The following is a 22,965-nucleotide window of genomic DNA, read 5'->3' on the forward strand; positions in this document are numbered from 1 at the left end:
ATGTGTGTGCGGGCTCCGCGGGGCCGCTGGGACAGTACAGGTGGCCGCCGAGCAGGATGGGTGCCCTCGGCACACGGACGGCTGCGGGGCTGTGTGGCGTGTGATACCGCTAACTTCACAGACACCGACTCAGGCACGGCCGCTCCGTCCCGCCCGGCTTGGCCGCAGGCAGCACTTCTCCCCAATGTGACTTTGCTTTGCTTTTGGTTTCTGTGGAGGCTTCTCTTGTTTGTTTAGCAAATCCCGGGCACGTTGCGTGTGTGAGCGGAGCTGAGCGGTTGTCTGGTTTCCACTTCTCAGGAGGTATTTTACGTGAAAGCATGCTGCTCGGTGGGAACAGACCCAACAGCGACCGCGGGACCGTCCTTCGTGGCCGGCCGGTGTAGGGACAGTGTTACCGGTAAGGGGTCACGCGGGGGAAAGGCGAGTTTCGGTTTGGAACGAAGTTTGTCGCGGTTTGACTGCAGCTGTCCCGGCGTGGCACGAAACCGCCGACGGTCCGGGAGGTGTTTCCTGCTACCAGAGCCAAGCAACCTGGCAGGCCCTTTGGGATAAATAATTCAGGGAAGAGATATTTTGCTATATAAACCTTTTATAAAGCAGTGCATTCCTCGCCGAGAAAAGCTGTATCTGCCGCCTAATGCAACAGTTCCGTCTGATGCTGAAACTGCCGCTGCGGGAGGCGGAGGTAAGAGGCGGCCGGAGAGCATTGGCAAACTTCACTTGGACTAGTTCAAGAGCTGCGGAGCGGCGGGGCAGGGCGAGGCGAGGCGCGGTGCCCCCGCCGCGGCTGCGGGCGGCTCGGCGGGGCCTGGCGGGGGTCGCAGCCGACATGCCAGGGGAGAATTCCTCAATGGCGCTGCCCACGCCCACCCCGGGGATGGGCGGTGCGCGCGGGACCGCGGGCCACGCCCCCCCGCGCACGTGTGGGAGCCTCGCCGCGCGCTCCCCGCGGCCCGGCCCCGCCCCGCCCCACGCGATTGGCTGCCTGCGCCGCCGCGGGCGGGGAGTGGGCGGGGCGATCGCGCCGCGCCGGGCGGCTCCACCCACGTGCGGCGGCGCGAGCACACATCCCGCACGTAGCCGGCGTATTAATCAGCGCGGGGCCATCTGCCGCCCTCCTCACCGCGGGCGGGGGCTGCCCGCGCCCTTCCCGCACGCCCCGGGGCGGTCCCGGGCACTGCTGGGGCGCCAGCGGCGGTAGCAGCAGCGCAGGGCTTCGGCAGCACCGCCGCTCCCGCAGCGCCGGGCCGCGGTGCGTAGCCGAGTCCGCCGCGGCGAAAGTTTTATCTCGCCTTGCCTGGCCCCGCGCCGCGGCGGAGCCCCTGCCCGGCTCGGCCTGGAGCGGACGGCGGCCCGACGGGCATCGCCTCCCGACGCGGGCGCCGGCAGAGCAGCGGCGCGGCCGTCCCCGGCGCGCCATGCCGCTGGGGCACATCATGAGGCTGGACCTGGAGAGAATCGCCCTGGAGTACGTCGTGCCCTGCTTGCACGACATCGGCTTCTGCTACCTGGACAACTTCTTGGGGGAGGTGGTTGGGGACTGCGTGCTGGAGCGGGTGAAGCGGATGCACCGCGACGGGGAACTGGCCGACGGGCAGCTGGCTGGCCCCAGCCGCGGTGTCGCCAAGCGGCACCTCCGCGGCGACCAGATCAAGTGGATCGGAGGCACGGAGGAGGGCTGCGAGGCCATCAACTTTCTCCTCACGCTGATAGACCGGCTGGTGATGTACTGCGGGAGCCGGCTCGGCAAGTACTACGTGAAAGAGCGATCCAAGGTAAGGGTCCGCGGGGCCCCGACCTCCTGTCCGCCCGCCGGCACCGGCTCCCAGGCGGCCCGACCCGCCTCGCAGCTGCCGGCGGGCCCTGCCGGAAACTTTCCACGGGCGCTCGCCCGTGCGGCGTTCGCGCTGTCGGCGGGTGCCTGTGGCTCGGGCAGCCCCGCGGGGCTGTCCCGCAGCACCGCCCCGGGTGGCGGAGGCGCCGTGCGCTGCCTGAGGGACTCCCGTGACGGCAGCCGCTCTCCAGCCCTTGCCGCCGCCGGCGGCCGGGTGCGGGGCCACTGCGGGTCCCTCGCCCTGCCGGTGCCAGCGCGCTCCGGGGCGGCTCTTCGCGGCTCCCCTTGCTGGGTTTTCGCCGGGCTCTTCGGCTGCCGGACCCCGGCCAGTCGTTTGCCTTTTCCCCTCTGTGACACCGGCCATCACTTCGCAGTCGTCCCGGGGGCTTCTCGCGGTGGGGCTGGAGTCGGCTGCATCCCGATGCTGCTTGCGCGCACCCGAGGTGCGGACAGGGTGGACCTGTGCGGGGCGTACCCCACCGCCTAACACTGTCTGCGTTTCGGGGGGAGCAAGCTCTCCAGCCCCTTCCTGCGAATGTACCTGTCTCTGATCCGATTATTTGGATGTTTTCGCCGATGTAGAAGTAGTATCCTAAATAGTTTCGAGGTTCCAACTCATGCCGCCGCTCTACCGATGAGGAGGTTATCGTTACTGCGTTGGGTATGCAGAAAATACGGGATGCTCAGTTTAAACACAGCAAACTTGTGTTTTAAAGAGAAAAGTTGTTTTTTTTCTAGGCTTTCTCAGAAGTGGAGGGGACAGTTGTATTATAGGACACTTGTATTATTGGTTTCTTTCCCAATGAAGTTTATTTGCACTTACAATGCCATTAGTTTGGGACAACTTGTCTTTTCTTTCCTTGTCTGTTTTGCTATGGCAAAGTGAGCTAGCTTGGAACTAAGTTTACTTCGTTGTCCTGAATGCTGAAAACATCCTTATTTCTTTATTTCTGACTTAATTCTGTAATACATAGTATGTTTTCAAAAGTTCCACTGCTTTTAGAGATGCCAGAAACAAAAACAACGAAACTTTAAAAAAATGACAGTAGGGAGGAGTTAGGGATTTTTCTTGATCCTAACTTGCACTTGGACTAAGGGCATGTGTGAGTGGTACTGAGATTCCCCCCTGAAAAATGAAGGAGAAAGTACGGGGATGTTTACCAGTTGCTTGGGAACACACTGAAACCTGTGCTTGCACCCCTGCACATTACACACAGTAGTGGGAATAATAAAAGGCTAAAACATTGTTCCGGTGTTTAGCTCTGCTGAATTACTGATCATCACTTCGGTTGAAGCTTGGGTAGATATGTTTTAAAATGTGGGTAGATTGGATTTCAGTTATTCCTGTTGAGAGCCTGGTATTAGGATGTATAAATAACCATCCTGCTTTGGCACACCTTTAAGGTCATCCTCATCCTTTCTGTGAGTGACTTCTGTTTACCTGTTTACTGCTGAAAGTGCATTTATGGCTAAGAGGGCGTGTGTAGGGGTGGATATTGAGGGGGGTTACTTAAAAGTTGAATTGGAGTGAAAGGAGGCTGTTCAGCCTTTTTACAAGGTATTTGGAAAACAAATCAGCTGGATGAATGAAGGCTGTTGGCACTGGCTGGGAAGAAGGGTCTTTTGGGGAGTGACTTTGGGTTGTAGAGATGATTTTAAAACAGAATTGTGGTGTTTTTGAAGTAATTTTTGTACAAATGGTAATAAAAAACAGGACAGAACATGTTTTACAAATAGACACCAAGCTACTTGCTGTAAAGAGAGACTTCTGGCTCTTGTGCTTTAATGTGAAAGTTGTCAGACTCCAAACAGCCCATGGAAGTGCTAAACAACAGTCCAGGACTGAAAGGGACTCAATATCATTTGTAAAACTAAATGCAGAGAAATTTTCATCAGTTGTTAATAGTAACCAGTCCCCTTGTTATAATAATAAGTACCATGGATATGTGAGGCCCTGGAATAGCAACTGCTGTCTGTAACTGAGATGTGGAATGCCTTCAGCAGGAAGGTTATTCCTGTGACTAACAACTGACTACTACAGTACTTGCATGTTCCCATGTCGGTTTAAGACATTTCTCTTCCACCATTCAACCTTTCCGTTCTGCTTATCGTCTGAAGTCTTATGAATGCATACACACAAATCCTAAATTTAAATTCAGCGTATTTTTATTTTATCTGACAGATTAAACATGTAAATGCCCACAAAACTTTCACAGCTTAACATTTGTAGGGATGTGGGGTGTTCATGGGCAACTGGACCAGAACTTCTCTGTGGGATGTGTGCTGTTGTAATTTGTTGTTTTGGGATATAGATATCAGCCCATCATTATTTAAAGGTTTATACTTTTAAATAAGTAGTATGACTTTAATTTTCAGTCTAAGTGTTGGAAGAGGGGGAGAGATTTGCTTAGTAAATTATGTCAGATTATGTCAGTTTAGTGTGAAGTGCTTCATATTTTTGTAGCTACACAAACATAAGAAGACATGAACAACTTTTGTCCAATAAAGGAAATTTTCCTTATAGCTAAATGAGAGAAACAAGTCAGTTAGGATTGTGATGTTTCCAAATTAATTTCAAGAGCATTTCATGACAGTTAAGATTGCATCAAAGAGAATGGACAGAAGTTTTCAAGGGTACTGTATATTCAGAGGAGCTGCTGGTTGCCTTTTGAGGGCTGATCATGAAATGTAACCTTTTGTCTTTGCAGACCAGTGATACAAATCTATCTTTGGTGCAAGTTATATTTTAAAACACTAGCTGGTTAAATGATAGAAACATAGTTAAAGGCTGTCCGACCCAATGCACTGCGTGTTGGCTTTTGCATTTTCCTCAACTACTCTCCATTTTCTAGTAAGATAATACAATGGTTCCCCTTTTCTAGTAGGTAAACGGCTAAGGGCATCACTGAGGCATAATTGACCAAAGTTCAGTTCTCTCCTCAGAGTGAGAAGATTGATGTCCTTGTGCAGAGAGATGTTCTGACCTGAGGACAGAAGTCACTCTGTTTTAGAGGACCTGTCACTACTCTGCTGGAACTTTACTTGGTGGAGAAAAGCTGCTGGGTCAGAAGCAAAGCTGCAGCTTGGTCTGTGAGGCCAGTCACCCAGAGTGCCCTCTGGATCATGCTCCAAGGACTGCAGGTGAAAGGGTGATGTGCTGCAACTTCTGACTCCTCAGGTCCCAAAGTTCCTTCTTGGGGTTAACTGGCATTTGCAGGGCCTTGAGGGGGGGCCCTGTAGAAAAACACTGGACTATAAATAAGTAAAAGCAGTAACTTTTTTTAAGGCGAGAAAGCATTCCAGAGGGGAAACCCCATTTTGGAAATTTCTCCTTCAAGACCTGAGAAATGTTTTGGTGGTGGGTGGAGTGCCTTTGGAGTGGTTTTTTTTTTGTTTGTTTGTTTGTTTGTTTTTTTTTTTAAGTCTCTGCAGAGCTTGGGGGGTCTTGGAAGTCCCTGATGTGAGGAGGCAGGGTACAGAGTATGGCAGGAACCAGGTTGGCTGGCTGGTGTGTGGAAACGTAAAAGTTGTGTTGAAATGTAAAAGTTGTGTTTGCAATGGGGTGTCTGGGTAACTCATCTGCTGCTAAGAGGCTGTGGTATTCCCCTCTTCTCATTTTGCCTCTGCTGGAGAAGGGCAGCTCTCCCTGTGGCTGGGCAGGGTCCCAGAGCAATGCCGTCAGTGCCTGCTGCCCTGGGCTACCTCAGCTGAGTCAGCGCTTGACCTGCTGCCAGTGGCTGCGTTGGTCCTCACGGCGAGGGGTGGAAGGTACTTTGAACTGGTGTGGCTGCACTCTGAGTGGACTCTGCACCTCATCATGACAGCAGCATGTCCTGATCTGAGTCACAAATACCATCTTGGGTACCACCAAGGGCTGAAATCCATGTCAAGGCTCCCACTGGGGACTTTGAGCTCATCTTGCACCTGCTGGACCCCAGTGAGTCCTGCTGGTTAGAAAATAAAGCAAGAATATATAATCTTAAGAGCTGCTCTGTGTTGAAGGAAGCTCGTGACTGATGTTTTCAGCTCAGAACAGAACTGCTTGCGTTCAGTGTCAAGTATATGGCCTGAAGTGAAAAAAAAAAAAAGAAAGTGTTTTCAATGTGAGATTAGTTAATTTAGAAGTCCCTGTGGGATGTGAACCTTCTCAAAAACTTGCTTCCTCTGCTTGTTGCCACAGCACCACCCTGCTCATCCCACCCCGGTAGACCCTCTCTGATGGTCACAGGAGAAGTAGGTCTTTTGTGGTGACAGTTCATAGCTAGTGAGTGTTTGCTGGAAACCAGATTGGGTTCTTCTGCCTATCACATGATGGGGTGTTCCTAGGTAGGTTTTGAAGCATGGTCTGCCTAGCAGGTTGTTACCAAGATTTCTGTTCCTGAGGATTGAAGAAATGGATGAGCTGTCACAGGAGTAGTTTTACAAAGTCCTTCATAACTCAGGTAATGAGGTAAGGTGTTTTTGCACTTATATATGAAGAAAGAAAAGTGCTGTTCTATAACATTCAAATTCTATCCTTTGCAATTAAAACACAGTGAAATGCTGAATTTTCTGACTTGAGGCACAGACTTGAAGCATGGGATCACACAAAACCATAGCTATAGTAGGCTGAGGAGCAATACTTCCTCTTGAGATATACTGGTTTACTGTATGTTACAAAGTATTTTTGATACTTGGGTAGCAACATGCCTTGCAATTAGTTTACAATGGGAGGTCTGTTGAATACCACCATCCAGAAGAAATATGCATAATTTCTTCTAATCAAATGCACATGTTCTGGCATAATGTATAAGTTCAAATCTGTTCTTCTGGCCAGCTGCCGGCAGAGTCCAGAGCCACTGGAACTGTAAATACAACAACAAAAAAAAGTTGTTTTATGATATGAGACTGAAGAATTCAGCATTGGCACAGATCCTAGTGTGGTTGCTTTGGCTCAGTGTCAAAGCTGATGTTTATATCTGTGTTTGTGAAGCAAGATTAGTTAGCCTGGTTAATTATACACAGGAATGTATAATTTTTACTTGACAATCAGATGAGTATAAACTTGGGCATATTAACACTTGTTTTTGTTCTTCATCAAATTATTCTCAATGACTTTTGAAACTTTCAAAATAACTACTTCTCTGAAAGAGGCACTTGGAGAATCTTTTGGATTAATTCTTCTTTCAGCAGGGACAGGGTATTGGAGAAATGGATCAATATTTTGCAGACAGTGATGCACATATCTGTAAGTGGGTTCAGAAGCATGGAAAGTCTCTAGGGAATGGTGTTTGAATTAATACTCAGGTGTTGAAGTTGCAAGCAGCTTGAATTCAGTACCTGTTATATATCGTCACTCTTAAAAGTGTGACTAGCGCACTGGCAAACTTATTTCATGGTAGGCAGTGGCAAAAACATGCTGCCTTCAGTGTGTGTTACACCAGAGCCTTTGGCAGTCAGGTGGCTTCTCTTGGTCCTCCTTTCCTGCTCTTGCCAGAGGAGAAGTCTGTATCCACCCAGCGACCTTTATCACACTGTGGATATCACAACAGGAGCCTGTCCATGTGCTTTACAGCCACAGTCCCAGAGGAAGGCAGAAGGTGATCAGTCCTATAACTGAAGGGAAATGTCAGTGCACTCAGGCAATGTAAAGATATGAATGGTCTGTTTATCCTGAGTTTGTGCATGTGTTAGTGACATCAGGGCAATTTTTTTTTTGTTTTGTTTTCTGTAGTTTCACAGTCCAGCAGTTCTTCGTGAGTCTTGCTAGACTCTGGTGTTACACAGTGGTGGCAAAGCAGTGAAGTTTTTCACAATCTCTCCTATACTGGTCATGCATTTTCTGCAGCAACTCCTTATTCATTGCCATGCCTGCTCTGGTAGCAGTCCTTGCTGGTACCATATCAGGTCTTAAAGCCAGGGAGTTGCAGAGGTTGCCTTATGGTGTGCTGGCCAATAGCCTGATCACTTGCAAGCCCTAAATAAGTATGTGCCTCTCAGTTTGCTTTTATATGAGGACTCATTGCTCCCTGAATGCTGGTGTAACTGTAATACAGGTGGCATTAAGGCCTCTGTGTATGGGGAGTGTTTGTCCTTTGGACTCCTGGGGGTGTGTGTGCTGCATTGCAAGGTGCAGTATCCTTGGGAAAGCACTGGGGAAATGACAAGATTCAGAGTTCAGTGCCCTGTCCTGCTGAACTTGTATTTTGGGAGGGAGGAGAGCTGGCCACAGAATCAATTGGGTTGGAAAAGACCTCTGAGATCATTGAGTCCACGCTATGACCGAACACCACCATGTCAACTAGACCATGGCACTGAGTGCCACATCCAGTCACCTCCAGGGATGGTGACTCCACCACCTCCCTGGGCAGCCCATTCCAATATCTAATCACCCTTTCTGTGAAGAATTTCTCCCTAATGATCCTTGCTATTAATATTTGTATGCCTTTTCCCAAGGGAATTGTTAATGAATAATTCAGTCCATTAGATACAGTTCATTGCTAATAGCAGTATATGTTAAAATGGACATTGACTCTCATAACAATAATGCAGTGCAGGAGGTACACAGTAAAAGTGGCTTGTTTCTTTGCATTAAGGATTCTAGCTGTGTTAATCCCAGTGTCTTTATTTGACTTCATAGTAAACTCTTCTTTCTTTGACTTCCAAGTTTATCTGGATGGTGGTTCAATGTAATACGGACTTATTCTGCATGTTGCTTCCTGAGAAATTTGTGTGATTTATTACATGGAAGTATTTTCTCTATCATCTTCTATATTGCACAGATTTTTTTTTTTACAGTTTTTTTCTTGAGGTGGTGGTGGTGGTGTTCAACAGTACTTCAAGTCCTTCCCATAGGTGTGTGGAAGGGATAAGAGAGGGAGAAGATAAAACCTCAATGATCCATTTAATTAGATGAATTTTGATGTTTGCTGAACAAACTTGATATACTTGGAAGAGATCAATACTTCTATCAAATGTTTCAAGATGACTCTTACTAAGACAAGGTACTTTTTTCTTTGAGGTATTCACTTTTTCCTCCTCCCCTTGCAATTCGATTGACTTTTCCCGTTGTGTAACAGGCCAGGGGCAAGTGGTCCCTTGGCACCAGCAAGCCCCATAGCACTCATCCATCTTGCAGTGGATGGCTTGAGAGAGTGAGGAGGTCAGGAAGGGAAGCCTAGGAGTTAAGTGTTACTGGTTTTAGATCTGTGGAGAAGGAGGATGTGTGCATACCGACTTGAGGGAATTTAAAGCCCTGGGTTGGATTTGTCATGACTGTAATCCTTCTGTCACAAAGCTGAAGACTGAAACAACATTGTTAGAAAGCTGCCAGCAACATGTCTCCCTCAGCTTCTGTGAAAAGGCTTTATTGGTAAGGTTTATTAGTAGAGGAGCTCTGGGGAAGAGGTGTTTTAGGAACTGCTTCTGGTACGTGTGCCTAGGGCCGATGGCTGCTGTGGTGGGCTCCAGGGTGAATAATTGATGCAGTGGTACAGAACTTGGTGGGGCTTGACAGACGATTTTCACTGATTCACAGCACTACATAATAATTTGGTTTAGACCTTGTATTGCTTTGAAAAGAGATGACAGAGTTGGTCAGAAAAGCAAGAAGGTCTCTCTGTTCAGTCACTGAAGTGAAGTAAGATCATGAAGGAGGCTCATGCCAAGTAAATCATCTATCTCCCACTGTTTAAACTATTCACAGGCACGTCATCCCGTCAGCACACCACTCGTGATCATTCCTGTGAGTGATTTGGAGAGAGCTGTAAGCCCTGTTTCCCCTCCATCACTCACACATATGCATCTACTATCTCTCAGTGACAGAAAGGAGCTTTTTCCCCTACAGCCATTTTTCTCTTGACGTTGTGCTTTGATAAGATTAGTAGGTGAATAAACTTAGTGCCAACATGCAAAGCACTTAGTAGAAAGCAGCTGATTAAACAACCTTCTTGTTCCTCTGATTTTTCACAAATAAAGTAATGCAAGAGATTTTTGCTGACCGTAGAGGTTCAATGGAGGCCTACTAAATGTTCGTGTTTAGCCACCCAGATAAAAATGAGTAGTGTAAATTACAGGACTACAGCATAGCACTCTATCTGTGTTGACTGGAAACAGAACAGTTTGTCCAAAGCTTTGCAGTTGGAAATGGCAGAGTAGCCATGTCTTTTGCCAAACATCAGGGAATTGCATCCTACTTTCTAGCAAAAAAAAGATAACCATTTTGAGTCTTGTATCTATATAGTTCTTGTGGATCCTTTGGTCAAAATAAGTAGTCTGGTTTTTGTGCTTTCTTTCTGGACCTGAAAATCCAAACAAGATATATGTATATAAATGTCTGCATTTTTTTGTCTATAAGTCAAAATATAATTAATCATTGCTTATGTGTTCTTGCACTGTAATTTTTTTATACAAAGTGATAAGACAAATGCTTTTTAAATTTTGGCTCCAGTTCAGCAATTCACTTAACTTTTTCTTAAACGCTCTTTCAGATCAACGGGACCTAAAACACATCTTCTGGTGCTTGGCTTAGACTATGCTAGAATATGTTTAGAAAACTTCAGGAAAAGTTGCATTTCTTGTGCCATTGTATGGTCTTTGTATAAATTTTTTTCTTACATTTGAAATGCAGGTCATCTTGGGAGGCAGCAAGGAGCCTTACTTGATGAAATAGATAGTATGATAATAATAGTTATGATTTTTATTTGACCTTTGCAACTGACTGTCTTATGGCAAAGTTGTCTTAATACCATTAACAGTAGCAGTTATTCCAGTAATGCATACAGAGAGATGGGCAGTTCGTGGTGCGGAATGCCACAGTGAATGGGAAAAGCCTGGGGTGTGAGAACAGTGGGCTTTGTGGTGGTAGGGGTCAGCATGGAGCTTCCTGACTGCCTTGAGACTCCAGGGAGTGAAGAAAGCATCTTGCACAGCCCCTCACTGGACCGCGTGGGTAGAAAAAGTAGAGCGGAACCAGGTGAATTTGAGAGAGAAGATATTAAAGAAGTGGTGGAAGGGGGAACTGTCAATTAGTCCTCAACTTGCCTGTTCCTGGGTTGTTAACAGTCCTAGGGTGTTGTGCTTGCTGCTGAAGACTGTATGTGTAACTGCACCTTCCCCTTCTGATTTCCCACAGGAAATCTGGTAGAAGTGGCCTGAAAAGTGGAAAAAGGAGAAGCTTCACCATAAATGCTGTAACATGTCCTGCTGTTTGTTAAGACATATAAGCCATGTTGTATAAGTAGATGTGCACAAACAGGACAGAGTCTCACAGAACGTGTTGATAACTCTGTTCTTTACAATATTCACCAATGTTTAGACCTAAGTAAATTAACTTGCCCTCTGTCATCTGTTGTATGGAGCACGTGCATGGTGTCTCTGAAGCAGGCCAACAGGAAGGGTCACTGCCTTGTTAACTGTTTTACAGACTTCCTCTTCATGAAGTGGTGAGAGGATTTGTGAATGTTGCTCCTCATTGCCAGATTTGGTGTAATTCAACATTTCATGGTGGTCAAACACTGAAGTGTCAAAGATGTGCATTTTACCAAGATATTTGACTGCATAACTTGATGTTTAACTGATGACCTAAAGGCTCAGTGCAGTCTCACATTTGCACTGATAATTTCTTGGCAAGAGTAAAAATGTAGTTGACGTGGGTTTTTTGTTTGTTTCTTTACACTTGGATGTCTGCAACTGAAACAAATACATTTTTTTTTTCTTTGCTGGCACTTGGTTAAAAGCATGTTTCACTGCTTACCATCTGTAGAAGCTACTGCTGCTAGTTATAAGCTGTATTAGTGCAATGTTTTGGCTGCAGTTAGAAAAGGCACTGGTTGTGCTAATGGTGACCATAGCTGTGGGCAGACATAATACCTACTTGACCCCCACACCTAAGTGGGCATATGTGACCCTATAGCTCTGCCTCCCCCTCGAGTATCTGTCCTGCCTTCCTTCTGTGTTTCCCACCACAGAGATGCATTTGTGCCCCATATCTCTAGAAAAGCCAGCTGCAGGACCTCCACCAAGTGGTTTCTTACCCCTGCTCTTACCACAGCCTGTCATGCCTATGCAATCACTATCTCTCATCTCCATCCCAGGAAAGAGACAGGGATGAGGGCTGCTTCCTCTGGCTGCCCAACCAGCTGGCATCCTGGGAGAGCAGCCCCTGTCCAGTCTCCAGCTTGGCTCAGCCTTGGTGGTTCTGAGTACATACTGCTCTTGTCACATTGGCTGCCAGAAGAAAGATTATGGAGAGGAAGAGGAAAAAGAAGGGAAATGAGCCAGAAAGACCACTCCAGGCTTTCTGCATCCTCAGGAAACATCCTGAACTCACACCAGAGAGACTGCCTCCCTTGCTCAACAGTTGCAGTGCTTCCTGCAAAAACTACTTCAGATGCCATAGAATTTTATTGCTGTAAGACTCAGTCCTGAACTGGGCCTTGAGAAATCTCCTAAGGGCTGCTGCTTCAGTGAGTTCTGGTGGTGGGAATGACTGGGTAAGGCTCCAGGGGGGACTGCAGCAAAGCAGAGCAGCAGGTGTGAGCAGGCTGAAACCTGTCAGGCATGGCTATGTTCCTGTGCAGGGCCACTGCCCCAGCAGGAGAGTTGAAGGCCGTGTCAGTGGCCACAACACAGCTGGACTTTAGGTTGATCTCTTCTGTCAGGTGGTGGCAGCATAAATCCATGGGAGGCACTTGACCAGTGGAAAAAGGGAAGTGGGAATTCAGCAGCCGATGTTCAAATCCAGAATCTAATGTTGTCCACAGCTGGGTTAAGGAACAGACTTCCTTGTTCAGGAGTTGAGAGCTTTTGTGAATATCTTGAAGACCTGCAAACGTAAGGCTGGCAGTCAGTTTGTTGTGTGTGTGTTAAGAAAATTTGTTTTCTTTACCAATACATTTTATTGCCTAGCATTAGAACAGGTATACAGTTACATTATTACAAATTTGCCTTGAATCTGAATATTGTTTCACTTCCTGCAGAGAAAGATTGTGTGTCACTGAATACACATCTATCCACCTTAACTGAGAGATTGCACTGTTGTAAAGTGCATGTGTAGACAGAGCAGTACAACTTTATGTGCAGGCGAAGCCTTAGAGGTAAAGACTACATGTTATTGAACCATAGTAGAAATTATTTCTGGTAATTTTTTATAGATAATTTTTTATAGATAATTTTAATGGGTTTTACCCCTAAATATTCATTCACATGAAATCCTATGCAGGAATGCTCTTATCAAGGCAAGGTCCTCCATAAAGGTATGGCTGAGCAAAAGATGTGTGGGTAGTGAATGAGGCGGCTTCCTTCCAAAATTAACATAGGAGATAACTGGTCTCATCAATTAGCATTAATTTGGTGTTACTGCTGTGATAACAAGCACTTGAGAACATTGATCTCTCTGTTTATGCAGCGCAGTAATGTCTTAGCAGCCTCAGAAGCCCAGAGGGCTCTGATGGGGAGGACCCTTGAGGCATATTTGGGGTACCTGCCAAGTGTGACAGTGCTTCTCTGAACCCTGCATTCCTCTCTAGCAGTGGAGGGTATTTTTCACTGAGCCAAAGGGGACAAGGGAAAACATCTCCCCCGGTGTGGCTGCCTCTGGTGTGGTGGGATTATGTGGGGTCACAAGAGGTGTCCTGGGTGGTGGCCCCAAGGAAGGACTGTTCTTGGCAGCTGGGGCCTCCCGTCCCCTTGGCACACCTGCTTCAAGGTGGTGGCTCATCACCTCTGCCTGCCAGGATGTCCAGGGCTGCCCCCAGTGAGCTTGTGGGAAGTGTTTGAGGTGCTGCATACCAAATGTGAGCTGATAAAAGTCTTGTGGGCAGGGTTGCTCACTTGCCCTGGGCCCACAGGCTAAAAATAAATGGGTAATAATAAGAAAAGGATGTTGGCAGCTCAGGCAGCTCCAACACCAGCAAAAGTTTGCCTATTTTGCGGCTGTCTTTCCTGACCTTTATTCTTTATTAGCGCAACCGTAAGAGCATCAAAATATGCAGTTCTTGAAATGTTGCAAAAAAAAAAAAAAAAAAAAAAAAGGGGGGGGGGGTGTAATCCTCTGGGTAACTAGTAGCGGAACTGAAAAGGTCTGACATGCTGATGAAGAATGAAAGGCTGGAATATTTCAGGAACTGTGAGATTATCTTTCTAGCCCACAGATGAGAAATGTTCCTCAGAGGATGTCTGTGCTGGTTACCAGGCTTTTATTCCCTGCTGAGAAACTGAACATACAGGGATGGTACTTACAGATTCCCTTAATGAGCTTGTTCTTATTTATGAATTTGCCTTTCTGCGGGGGTGGTGCTTGTCACGGTGTCCCCCAGGGCTCATTACAGGGGATGCTTTCTCCATCTGCATCAATTGCTTGGGATGCTTTCTCATTACTGCAGCTTGGCCAGGTTTGTCTCTTTGGGGAGAGGAGAGGACTGAAAGGGTTTTCTGGGTGATGAAAGAGGGCTTCAGCAAAAGACAAAAATAATCCTAAATGTAATTAGACAGTTTGTTTTGTTTTTTTTTTTTTTTTTTTTTAAAGTGTGGGAGATAAGCGTGCGTGCCTGTGTGTGCAGCAGGAGGGAGAGACAGCCCAGTAAGAACGAGAGCCGAGAAGTGCCTTGAGCGCCTGTGTGCTCGCTGCATGTGTGGGTTTCCCCTCTTCCCTCCGCAGCCTCTCTCTGAAGTGCACTCTGGAGTAAAGTTCGCATTTGATTGCCGATCGCCTCACGCTCCGCACGTAGCACTGTCGTTAAGCCATCATCTCGCTGGCTCCGAGCCAGGGCTCCGAGGCGCAGGGGCGGGCGGTCTCTCTAAACTGAACAGCCTTTATTGATACATCGATGCACTGCGCATGTTTACAGCTGCTAATTGGAGACTTAATCTGAATATCCTTGACTGAACTAATTCACTGGCAATAGCCTTTTAAATTTCAGGTCCTGCCGTGATGGTATGCCTGCTATTCACAGCACGCTAATCGCTTCTGGAGCAGTATTGCTGCTGTGTGCGTGCAAGGCGCAACGACCCGGTAACATCACAGACCAAAACCTAATTTTAGGTCAGACGAGGATGTCAAATAAAAATCTTACCTGATTTTGCATTTGCAGAAGATGAGGGAAGCACTTGAAGTACTGAAGGAAAGCGTTAATTGACTTGTGCACAGACATATGTAGATTAATTAAGCACACAAGAAAGGAGGTTAATTCTTTTAATTATTACAGCAGGCAAAGATACTCACTGCAAGGGCAGTTGTGATGGTATGGCAGTTCCAGATTTGTTTCCTTAACTTTCAGTGTTCTGTTTTCTCCTTGCTGTGCCCAGAGGCTGAATACAGAGAATTTGGGTGGTGGTCTGAAAGCAGTTTTAGTTTACTTGGCTTTTTAAAAAATGTGAGCAGTGTAGACAATATACAGTGGTAGATGAATGTCTGGGACTCTTTTGCCCAGGAATCCACAAGTCAGATTTCTCTCCTTGGAAGCATGGAGAACTTCTTCCATGGTCAGATCCTTTCAGAGTTTCCTGAACTGCCCTTTGACTTTAGGATCCAGTAGGATCTCATGAAGTAGCCAGCAGTGGGGACAGCTCAACAGAACCCACCGCTGTCTCCAAAGGCTGGTCCGCAAATGCTCCCCATTCTCTTGACAGTTGCAGATGGCCACTGCCTACATGAGGCTCGGCTGTTTCCTGCCTTCCCATTTCACAGTGGCACTGTTCTGGCAGCCAGCTTGAACTTGAAGGGCATCCAGATTTATTTCTAAGTGTGTGTTCTGTTAAGAAAAATAAAAAAAAGTAGTCACAGGCTGAAACAGTCCTTCATATTAATAGGCCATGAAAAACTAAATTTTGTTGCCAATCATTAGGAAAGCTTCCTAAACCCCATCATAGATTCATTTAACAGGGAGCTCATTTTTAGAGCAGCATCAGTCTGTGATCTGGCTTCCTTACAGACACATTCCATAAGATTTGAAAGCTTATTATGGGCTCCTTGAGCTACAACTAGATAACATGCCAGTCATCAACAGCTGTGTGGCATGGAGATAATTCATGAACAGAGCTTTCATGGGTAGCTCTTTGTTTCTACCCTTAGTTCTTAGAATAAATTTAACAAACAGGAGCAGTTTTCCATCTTACAGTAATTAGAATATTATCAAGTAATAATGGATTTTTGGTTAGTAAGCAAAAATAAACCAGTGTCTTAGCATGTTTTTCCTGCAGATGAGAGAAAATCATTCCCACCCTCAGGCTGTTCCTCAAAAATTTTTTTTTTAAAAAGTGCTTTTATGTACCTGCAAACAACAAGCAAGCTGCAATGGTGCATGCAAAAGATAAATAAAATAGAAAGGGAAAGATGAGTTTTCAGCTCATGGAATATCTGCATCTGATGATCAAACTTGCATGTAAGCAAGGAAAAGCAAGTACCAGACGACCTGGCTAAAATGCTATACATGGAAACAGGATTTTTTTTGTACAGTTACAAAGTAACTGTTTGATTGAAGATTGATAAGCAAGTTATGGTGAGGCAATGAGGGACCAGTTTCTCATGCAATACTATCACTGAAGCCCATTTCATGTGTTACTTGACTGAAGTGAGGTGAGTTTTGGAACTGGTGATTCCTTTTCCAACAGACACTAAGCTGATGTCTCTCATTTTCTGGTGTTTTAACATGACTTTGTTCCCTCTGTTCCTTCCCATCTCTATAGAGTATTAAATTAGATCAGTGCTCCCAGTTCATGCCTCAGTGTAGCAGTTGGGTATTTTAACTTTCATTAATTCAAACAAACTAATATTAAATAATGTTCATGAATATTTTATACTTAACCATTGTAAGATATGTGGCAGAAAACACTTGGGTGCAATTTGGTGCAGTAAGAAATTACTTAAGAAACACCCCATAGTGTTTGTATGTCAGTCAAGCCTCAGTTGAGAATCTCTTGTCTTTCATCATGAAGTGTCAGACTACTCATGTTCTTTTAATGTAGAGCATGCTGGGTGCCTTTCCCTTTTTGGATGTAAAGACTGTGCATATCTATGAACTAGAATCAGGTTGAGCACAATATGCATTCAGAGCTAGGACAATCGAGTGAACTCTGGTAGTCCTCATTTCCTAGAGGACTGGTCAAAAGTGATTTTTGTCTGCCCTCAAGTTCAGAACTGAGAACCTCATATTAGGCTGAAATTTGGGAAGTGTGCAGCCAAATAAAAATATATGTGAAAGCTGCAGTGGCTACAGCACTGTTAATTCTTATTAATACCTTGGTTTTCTAGACAACCATCATAGTGATATTGTAGATCAGCATTGTTTTGTGCTTGTATAGCACCTTTCAACTAACTTTACAAGTAATTTCTGAATTTAACTGCTTGATGTCCAAGCTGTACACAGAGATGATCTACAATAGGGATCAAAAGTAGCTGCTGTTCAGCAATATACCATATAAATCTGGTACAGAAAATGGAAAAGCATATTGTGGAGTCTTTAGCTTAATCTGCAAGGGTGGTTGGTGTTGGCAGGATTGAGTTACAAAGGTCAGGATTTTCTCTGCTGGTTGCAAAGATCATACTAATTCTGAGAGAAAAATACAGGATTAGTATGGGGTTACAATACCATCTATACAGTCTGCACTGGGAGTGCACTAGGGCCCTGGCTTAGTGCTAGTGGGCACACAGAGCTTCTTCTGACCTGGTGTCACCACTGCTTCCTATTAAGCACTATTCCTTTCCACTTACAAGCATCTTCTAACTGAGATATTTTCTGAAATGCTTTGTTCCAAGTATCAGGTTGCTCTAGCACTGCTTATTTTGTGAATCATGTCTCACAGCATGATCCTGGCCATCAGCTAAGAGAATTTGTTTTTCTCCTTGCTAGAAGCACTGGGAGGCAGGGAGGAATCCTCTCAATGGAACAGTTGTTTTTTATCTGCCTTCACGTTGCTAGTGTCTTGCAGTTTGACTTGCAGATTTCTCTGGCTGACTTGACTGTAATACTTAGACTAAATGATAGATAACTTATTTTTGCAAGCTTCTGTGCAGTATGGAATTTACTGATGATTCCTGGGTCCTTATTAAAGCTGGTAATTGCTGCTTGTTTATCTTGCGGTTGATTTGCACCCTCTTGGAAAAGCTAACATCCCTGAAAATAACAGGACAAACTTTAGTCTTGATGATTTGCTTTTCATTTTCCAAGTTTCGTAGGGTTTAATTTATGACTATTGACTAGACTACCAGAGCATTGGTCTTCCTGTGGTGGTGTGTATGTGTGACTCCAAAGACATGCATCTGGATATCAGTTTTTAACTAGTCAGTTGTTGTGTAAGACAAACTCTTCTTTTTAACTTAGAAAAGGGGAGTGTTGCAGAAATATTCTGAGTGCTTACATTGGGAAGTTAAGCCAACCAGCAGCCATTGTAATTGATTGTATTGAAAAAGAAGAAGAAAGTTAGGTACATTCCTGCTCATTACTGCCTGCTATAGTTAGTTTGATTAGTTTAGGTTTGGAGTTGGTTAATGAAGGGAGGAGTGCTTTCAAAAACGGAGTGTGCTCTCCTGGACACAATAGACAAAAGTATAGGAAACATTTTTTGCTAACACTCCACGTGCACACCTGGTAAATGGTTTGATTATTGTTATCGAGCCTCTGGCTTTTGTAGCTAGACCGTGCACTAAACTGGCAAATACCAGTGTTCACAAATTACTTAAATTAAGTCTGGGTCATGCATCTCATCTCCTGTTTCTTGTTTGCTTTAAATGAATCCAAAAGTACTGCTAACAGCTGGAATCCCTGCTGAGGCCAGCTTGATCTGCTCTGGAGCTGCTCCAGCCAGTGCTCTGATAAAGCTTGATATCGTTTCAACAGTCTCTAGGAGGACCAGAATGATTTCCCTTCATTGTTTAAGATTTCATTCAAATATTCGCTGTGCCAGGAAAAAGGATATTTCACTTCTGCTTTTCTTCTTTTGTTGCTGCTACTAGAAAACTTTTTTCTTTTTGCCTTTCTGAAAGTTAAGCTATAGTATGGCCAGTGCTTTAGGATTCTGTGGGAATTGTTCCACTTAGTCTCCAGGGACTGAGTGTTTCAGTTGCAAAAGATGCACCTCTAAATAAATAAATTATGCATCAATGTTGGAGGCAAAGCACATGTTCTGCTAAGAGAACACATTACGTGGGGGAGGCCAGGGAAAAACTCTGGCCTTTTGCCCAGATTTCCATAGTAAATAAAGCACCTAAATCCCTTTAAGGATCTGCCCTTCAGTCTGTTCAGTAGCTTTTTTTTTGTGGCATTAAAAATAGTAGTAATATTGGATTAATTTTTAGGCAGTTCAGTAATCTTGGGAGTAATATCTACTCTCCAAAGAAAGACTTAAGGCTGCCATAATTTTGTGTTGTACATCGACTTAAAAACAAAGTTGTATTCCTGTCATGCATCATCACTCTGGTATGGTTGGCAGAGCTCTGCCGAGCTGGGCCTCACTGGTGTGGTAGGTGCCCATGCCCTTGGCAGCAGCTGTACTGCACCCTCTCCCCAGCACAGCCCTCCTCCCTGCCCGACTGTCAGAATCGCTGCCCCCTCTCCTTTTCACTCTCAGCTCTCAGGATATGTTGGGTTTGCAGGGCAAGGTTTTGGTAGCTGGGAGGCTACCAGGGTTGGTTTCGTGAGAAGCTGCCAGAAGCTTCCCCAACAGAGCCAATGCCAGCCAGCTACAAGATGGACCCACTGCTGGCCAAGTAGAGAACTTGGGAGTGAAGTTGAGCCTGGGAAGAAGGGAGAGGTAGGGGGAAGGTATCTTAAGGTCTGGTTTTATTTTTCATTATCGTACTCTGATTTGATTGCCAATAAATTAAACTAGTTTCTCCAGGTTTATCTGTTCTGCCTGTGACAGTAACTGGTGAGTGATCTCTCCCTATCCTTATCAACCCATGATCCTTTTGGTACATTTTCTTTCCCCTGCTCAGTTGAGGAGGGGAGTGATGGAGTGGCTTCAGGGGCACCAGGGTCATGTTTCCCAGTGTATGAGGATCCCATTTTGCAAAAGGTTACTATTTTAACTGTTAGACTTAATGCAGCTCACTGCACGTGGGATGGGTGAAGGTGCACCTGCATGAGGTGCTGTGCTAGCAACCTGGATGGGGGGGGATGCATGTGGTGGGTTATCCTCACCAGTGAGGGCACAGCTCCCTCAGACCATTTTTACATTGCAGATACAGCTGACTTGTGGTTTCCACCAGACTTACACCCTTAACAAACTTGTTTCAAGCACTATGCTGTAGGCTGGCCCTTACTGCTATTACCAGGCTGACAGTGAAATGTAGAGCAGCTCTGGAGCCATTTGTAATAGCAGAATGACAGCAGAGCAGACAGGATCTACAGAGACGCATCTACCTAACTGCCAGGTGTGATGATTATACGTGGAATTAAAAGTACTTGCTTCTGTTTAGCATAATCTCCTGACCCTGCAGGCCACTAGTCTCTGGCCTGAGGTGTGGAGAGTGGGCCCTGATGACTTACTGCTGCCTGCAGGTACTGTTCTGGTGCTTGCTGTGAGGAGCAGAGTTAATTCATACGTGGCTGACTCCTGTGGATAGATTTTGGTCTTGGTAGCAGAGGATTCAAGGGATCCACTGCGCTGGCTGGCAGTAGCTTCTGTGCTGGTGTTCATTGGCACAGGAAAATTTCCTTGGTGGTTAAACCAGCATGTGCTATACTGTACCTGGTCATTTCCCATGAGAACAGCATGGCTTTGGCGTGTGGTTGGAATAAAAAAACAAGACTTCTGAGGTTCCTAGATAAAAATTTCAATTGCTCTTAGTAAAGGCTATACTGTCAATCTCCAATTAATTACATTATCTACTCTGTGTGTTAGATCATTGAGGCAGGTCATACAAATAATGCACAATCATATCCTCATTCTGTGGGGCAGGCATTTCAGATACTGTTATATCCGAAGTTAGGATTTTATGGTTTGAATGGATGGAAAACTAGATGAGTAAAAGACTGATTGGATGGTTGGACTTGGAGGGTCGTGGTCAATCAGACATACTATACCTGGAGGCTGCTACCAAATGGAGCACCACAGGGAGCTGTCATGGGACCTGTCGTGTTAAACACCTTTATTTATCAGTAGCCTGAAGCAGATGGCAGAGTACACTCTCTGCAGCTGTGCAGAAGACACCAAACTGAGGGGGACCAGTTGATTCCTGTGAGGGCAAGGCTGCCACCAGAAGGAACCCAGAGTGACTGGGAAAACAGGCCAACAGGAACTGTATGAAGTTAAACATGGGCAAATCCCACTCCTGCCCCTGGGAAGGAAGAGCCCCTTGAAGAAGTACAGGCTGGGGGCTGCCAGCAGCTCTGCTCCCCAGGGGAGCCTGAGAACCCTCAGGTCATCCTGGTGGACAGTGAACTGAACATGAGCCTATGGTGCGCTTCCTGCACAACTTAGTTATGGGAGCACAGCATATAGACTGAGGAGTGATTATTGCTCTCTCCTCATCTTTGCAGAAACCACATCTGAGCACTATCTGCAGTTTTCCAGCTGAATTTAGTCCATCATTTCCCATCACTCTTGCTGGTAATACTGGCAAGCAATCTGGAGATGTCAGAGGAGTGGGAACAAGACTTCTATTGCAACAGCTTTAGTGGTGATTGGTATCACTACTAAGTAGCCCCAGTAGTGAAGAGTGACTGAGACAAAGATCTAGTACCCTACCAGCAGTCACACCTGCTCTTCCCTGCATTCTGCTTAGGCTGCGAATCATGTCAACTAAGTTTAATATGTTTTTTCTGTAAAAAAACTTTTAAGACCTGTTGATTGTCATGTGGTTTGGAGTAATTCATGTTAGGCTTATCTCGTCATTCAAGGTGAAATTTAAACCGTGAATTAAGCGATTATATCAGCAAGTCTGAAGATGATCAAAGAGAGAAGTATGCGCTGAAGGCTGTTTGGTTAGTTCTGTGGCTCAGTCCATGAAAGCAAACATGCACTGCCCTGTGCAAACACAGCACAAAGGGGTTTTTGCAGACTTTGCTCTATGGACTTATACCCATACCTCCTGGGGACCCTCACTTTGAGTGGGACATAGGGGTGTATATGACAACGACTGGAAGAAATGATTAGCGGAGGATGGTGGTAGTAAAGCATGACATTGGGATTGCTTTCTACTTTCATTATGACTGGAAAATAAGTTTTGCAATGACTGCTTATCTGTAGAAACCCAAGCAAATTTCAACTGAAACTGCCTCAAAGTCACGTAGCTTGTAAATGACAACAAGCTTGTACCATACATACTAGTGCCTTAGTTTAATTATTTTTTTTCCTTTTATTTTAGTATATATATAGTGAATTATGAAGGGTATTTATTTTCCAGTTTGGAATTTCGCACTGGCTGACCTGTCCTGTGAAAAAAGCTTGTGCAAAGATACCTTCAGGTGGTATCTGCTTTGCGTTTTGGATTGATCATCTGAAAAATACTGAGCCGAACTGGTGGTGGGAGGATGTTTAGCAAATTAAAACTGAAGGTAAGCATCTTGTAGAATTAATTATTTTACAATCTGTATCTTTCAGGCTATGGTTGCTTGCTATCCTGGAAATGGAACTGGGTATGTTCGTCATGTGGACAATCCAAATGGTGACGGGCGCTGCATCACCTGTATTTATTATCTGAATAAGAATTGGGACTCCAAGGTGAGTAAGCCATGGGGTTAAACAGAGTGGAAAAACTGCTTTGGAAACATAGCTTTGGAATTGTCTGTTGTTTCTGTGAACTCTGATGAACTTCTGAACTGCTGGTCCATTCTACATCTCTTCTTTTTTTTTTTTTTTTCTGGATGTTTTTGGCAATCCTCTGGAAGAAAGAATCTGAACTGTTTCCTTATCATCCTCTCTCCCATCCTACACACATACTGTTTTGTTGCTGTAGAATAAAGCTATAAGCACTAGGCTGCATGCTCTTAACACTTTGTTTAGAGGAAACAGCAGAAAAAGAAAATCAATTCACTACAGAGTAAGTGGATTCTGGGAGCAGAGTAAAATGACAGCCCGAATTTGTGACTTTATCATTCTTGATACTTCAGGCTAACCTACAGAAGATATTCAGGCAGTTCCCTTTTCTTATTTAGGAAGCAATGGGGCTTAGTAAGGGGAGCAAACACATGGCTTGATTCCACCACTGG

General features: G+C 45.4%; 1 protein-coding gene across 1 annotated transcript in view; it reads left to right on the forward strand.

The window, feature by feature from the left end:
• Nucleotides 1-1,079: 1,079 nt before the first annotated feature.
• The window catches only part of EGLN3 (egl-9 family hypoxia inducible factor 3), a 29,042-nt gene continuing 7,156 nt past the window's right edge, over nucleotides 1,080-22,965 (forward strand). Inside the window, exons 1-2 of the mRNA XM_048307658.1 lie at nucleotides 1,080-1,778; nucleotides 22,358-22,477. Of these exons, the coding sequence (XP_048163615.1) occupies nucleotides 1,422-1,778; nucleotides 22,358-22,477 (477 nt within the window). The 5' untranslated portion in view covers nucleotides 1,080-1,421. The remainder of the gene's footprint in view (nucleotides 1,779-22,357; nucleotides 22,478-22,965) is intronic.

The sequence above is a fragment of the Corvus hawaiiensis genome, chromosome 6, assembly GCF_020740725.1.
Source record: "Corvus hawaiiensis isolate bCorHaw1 chromosome 6, bCorHaw1.pri.cur, whole genome shotgun sequence".
In the NCBI taxonomy this organism is placed as follows: Eukaryota; Metazoa; Chordata; class Aves; order Passeriformes; family Corvidae; genus Corvus; species Corvus hawaiiensis.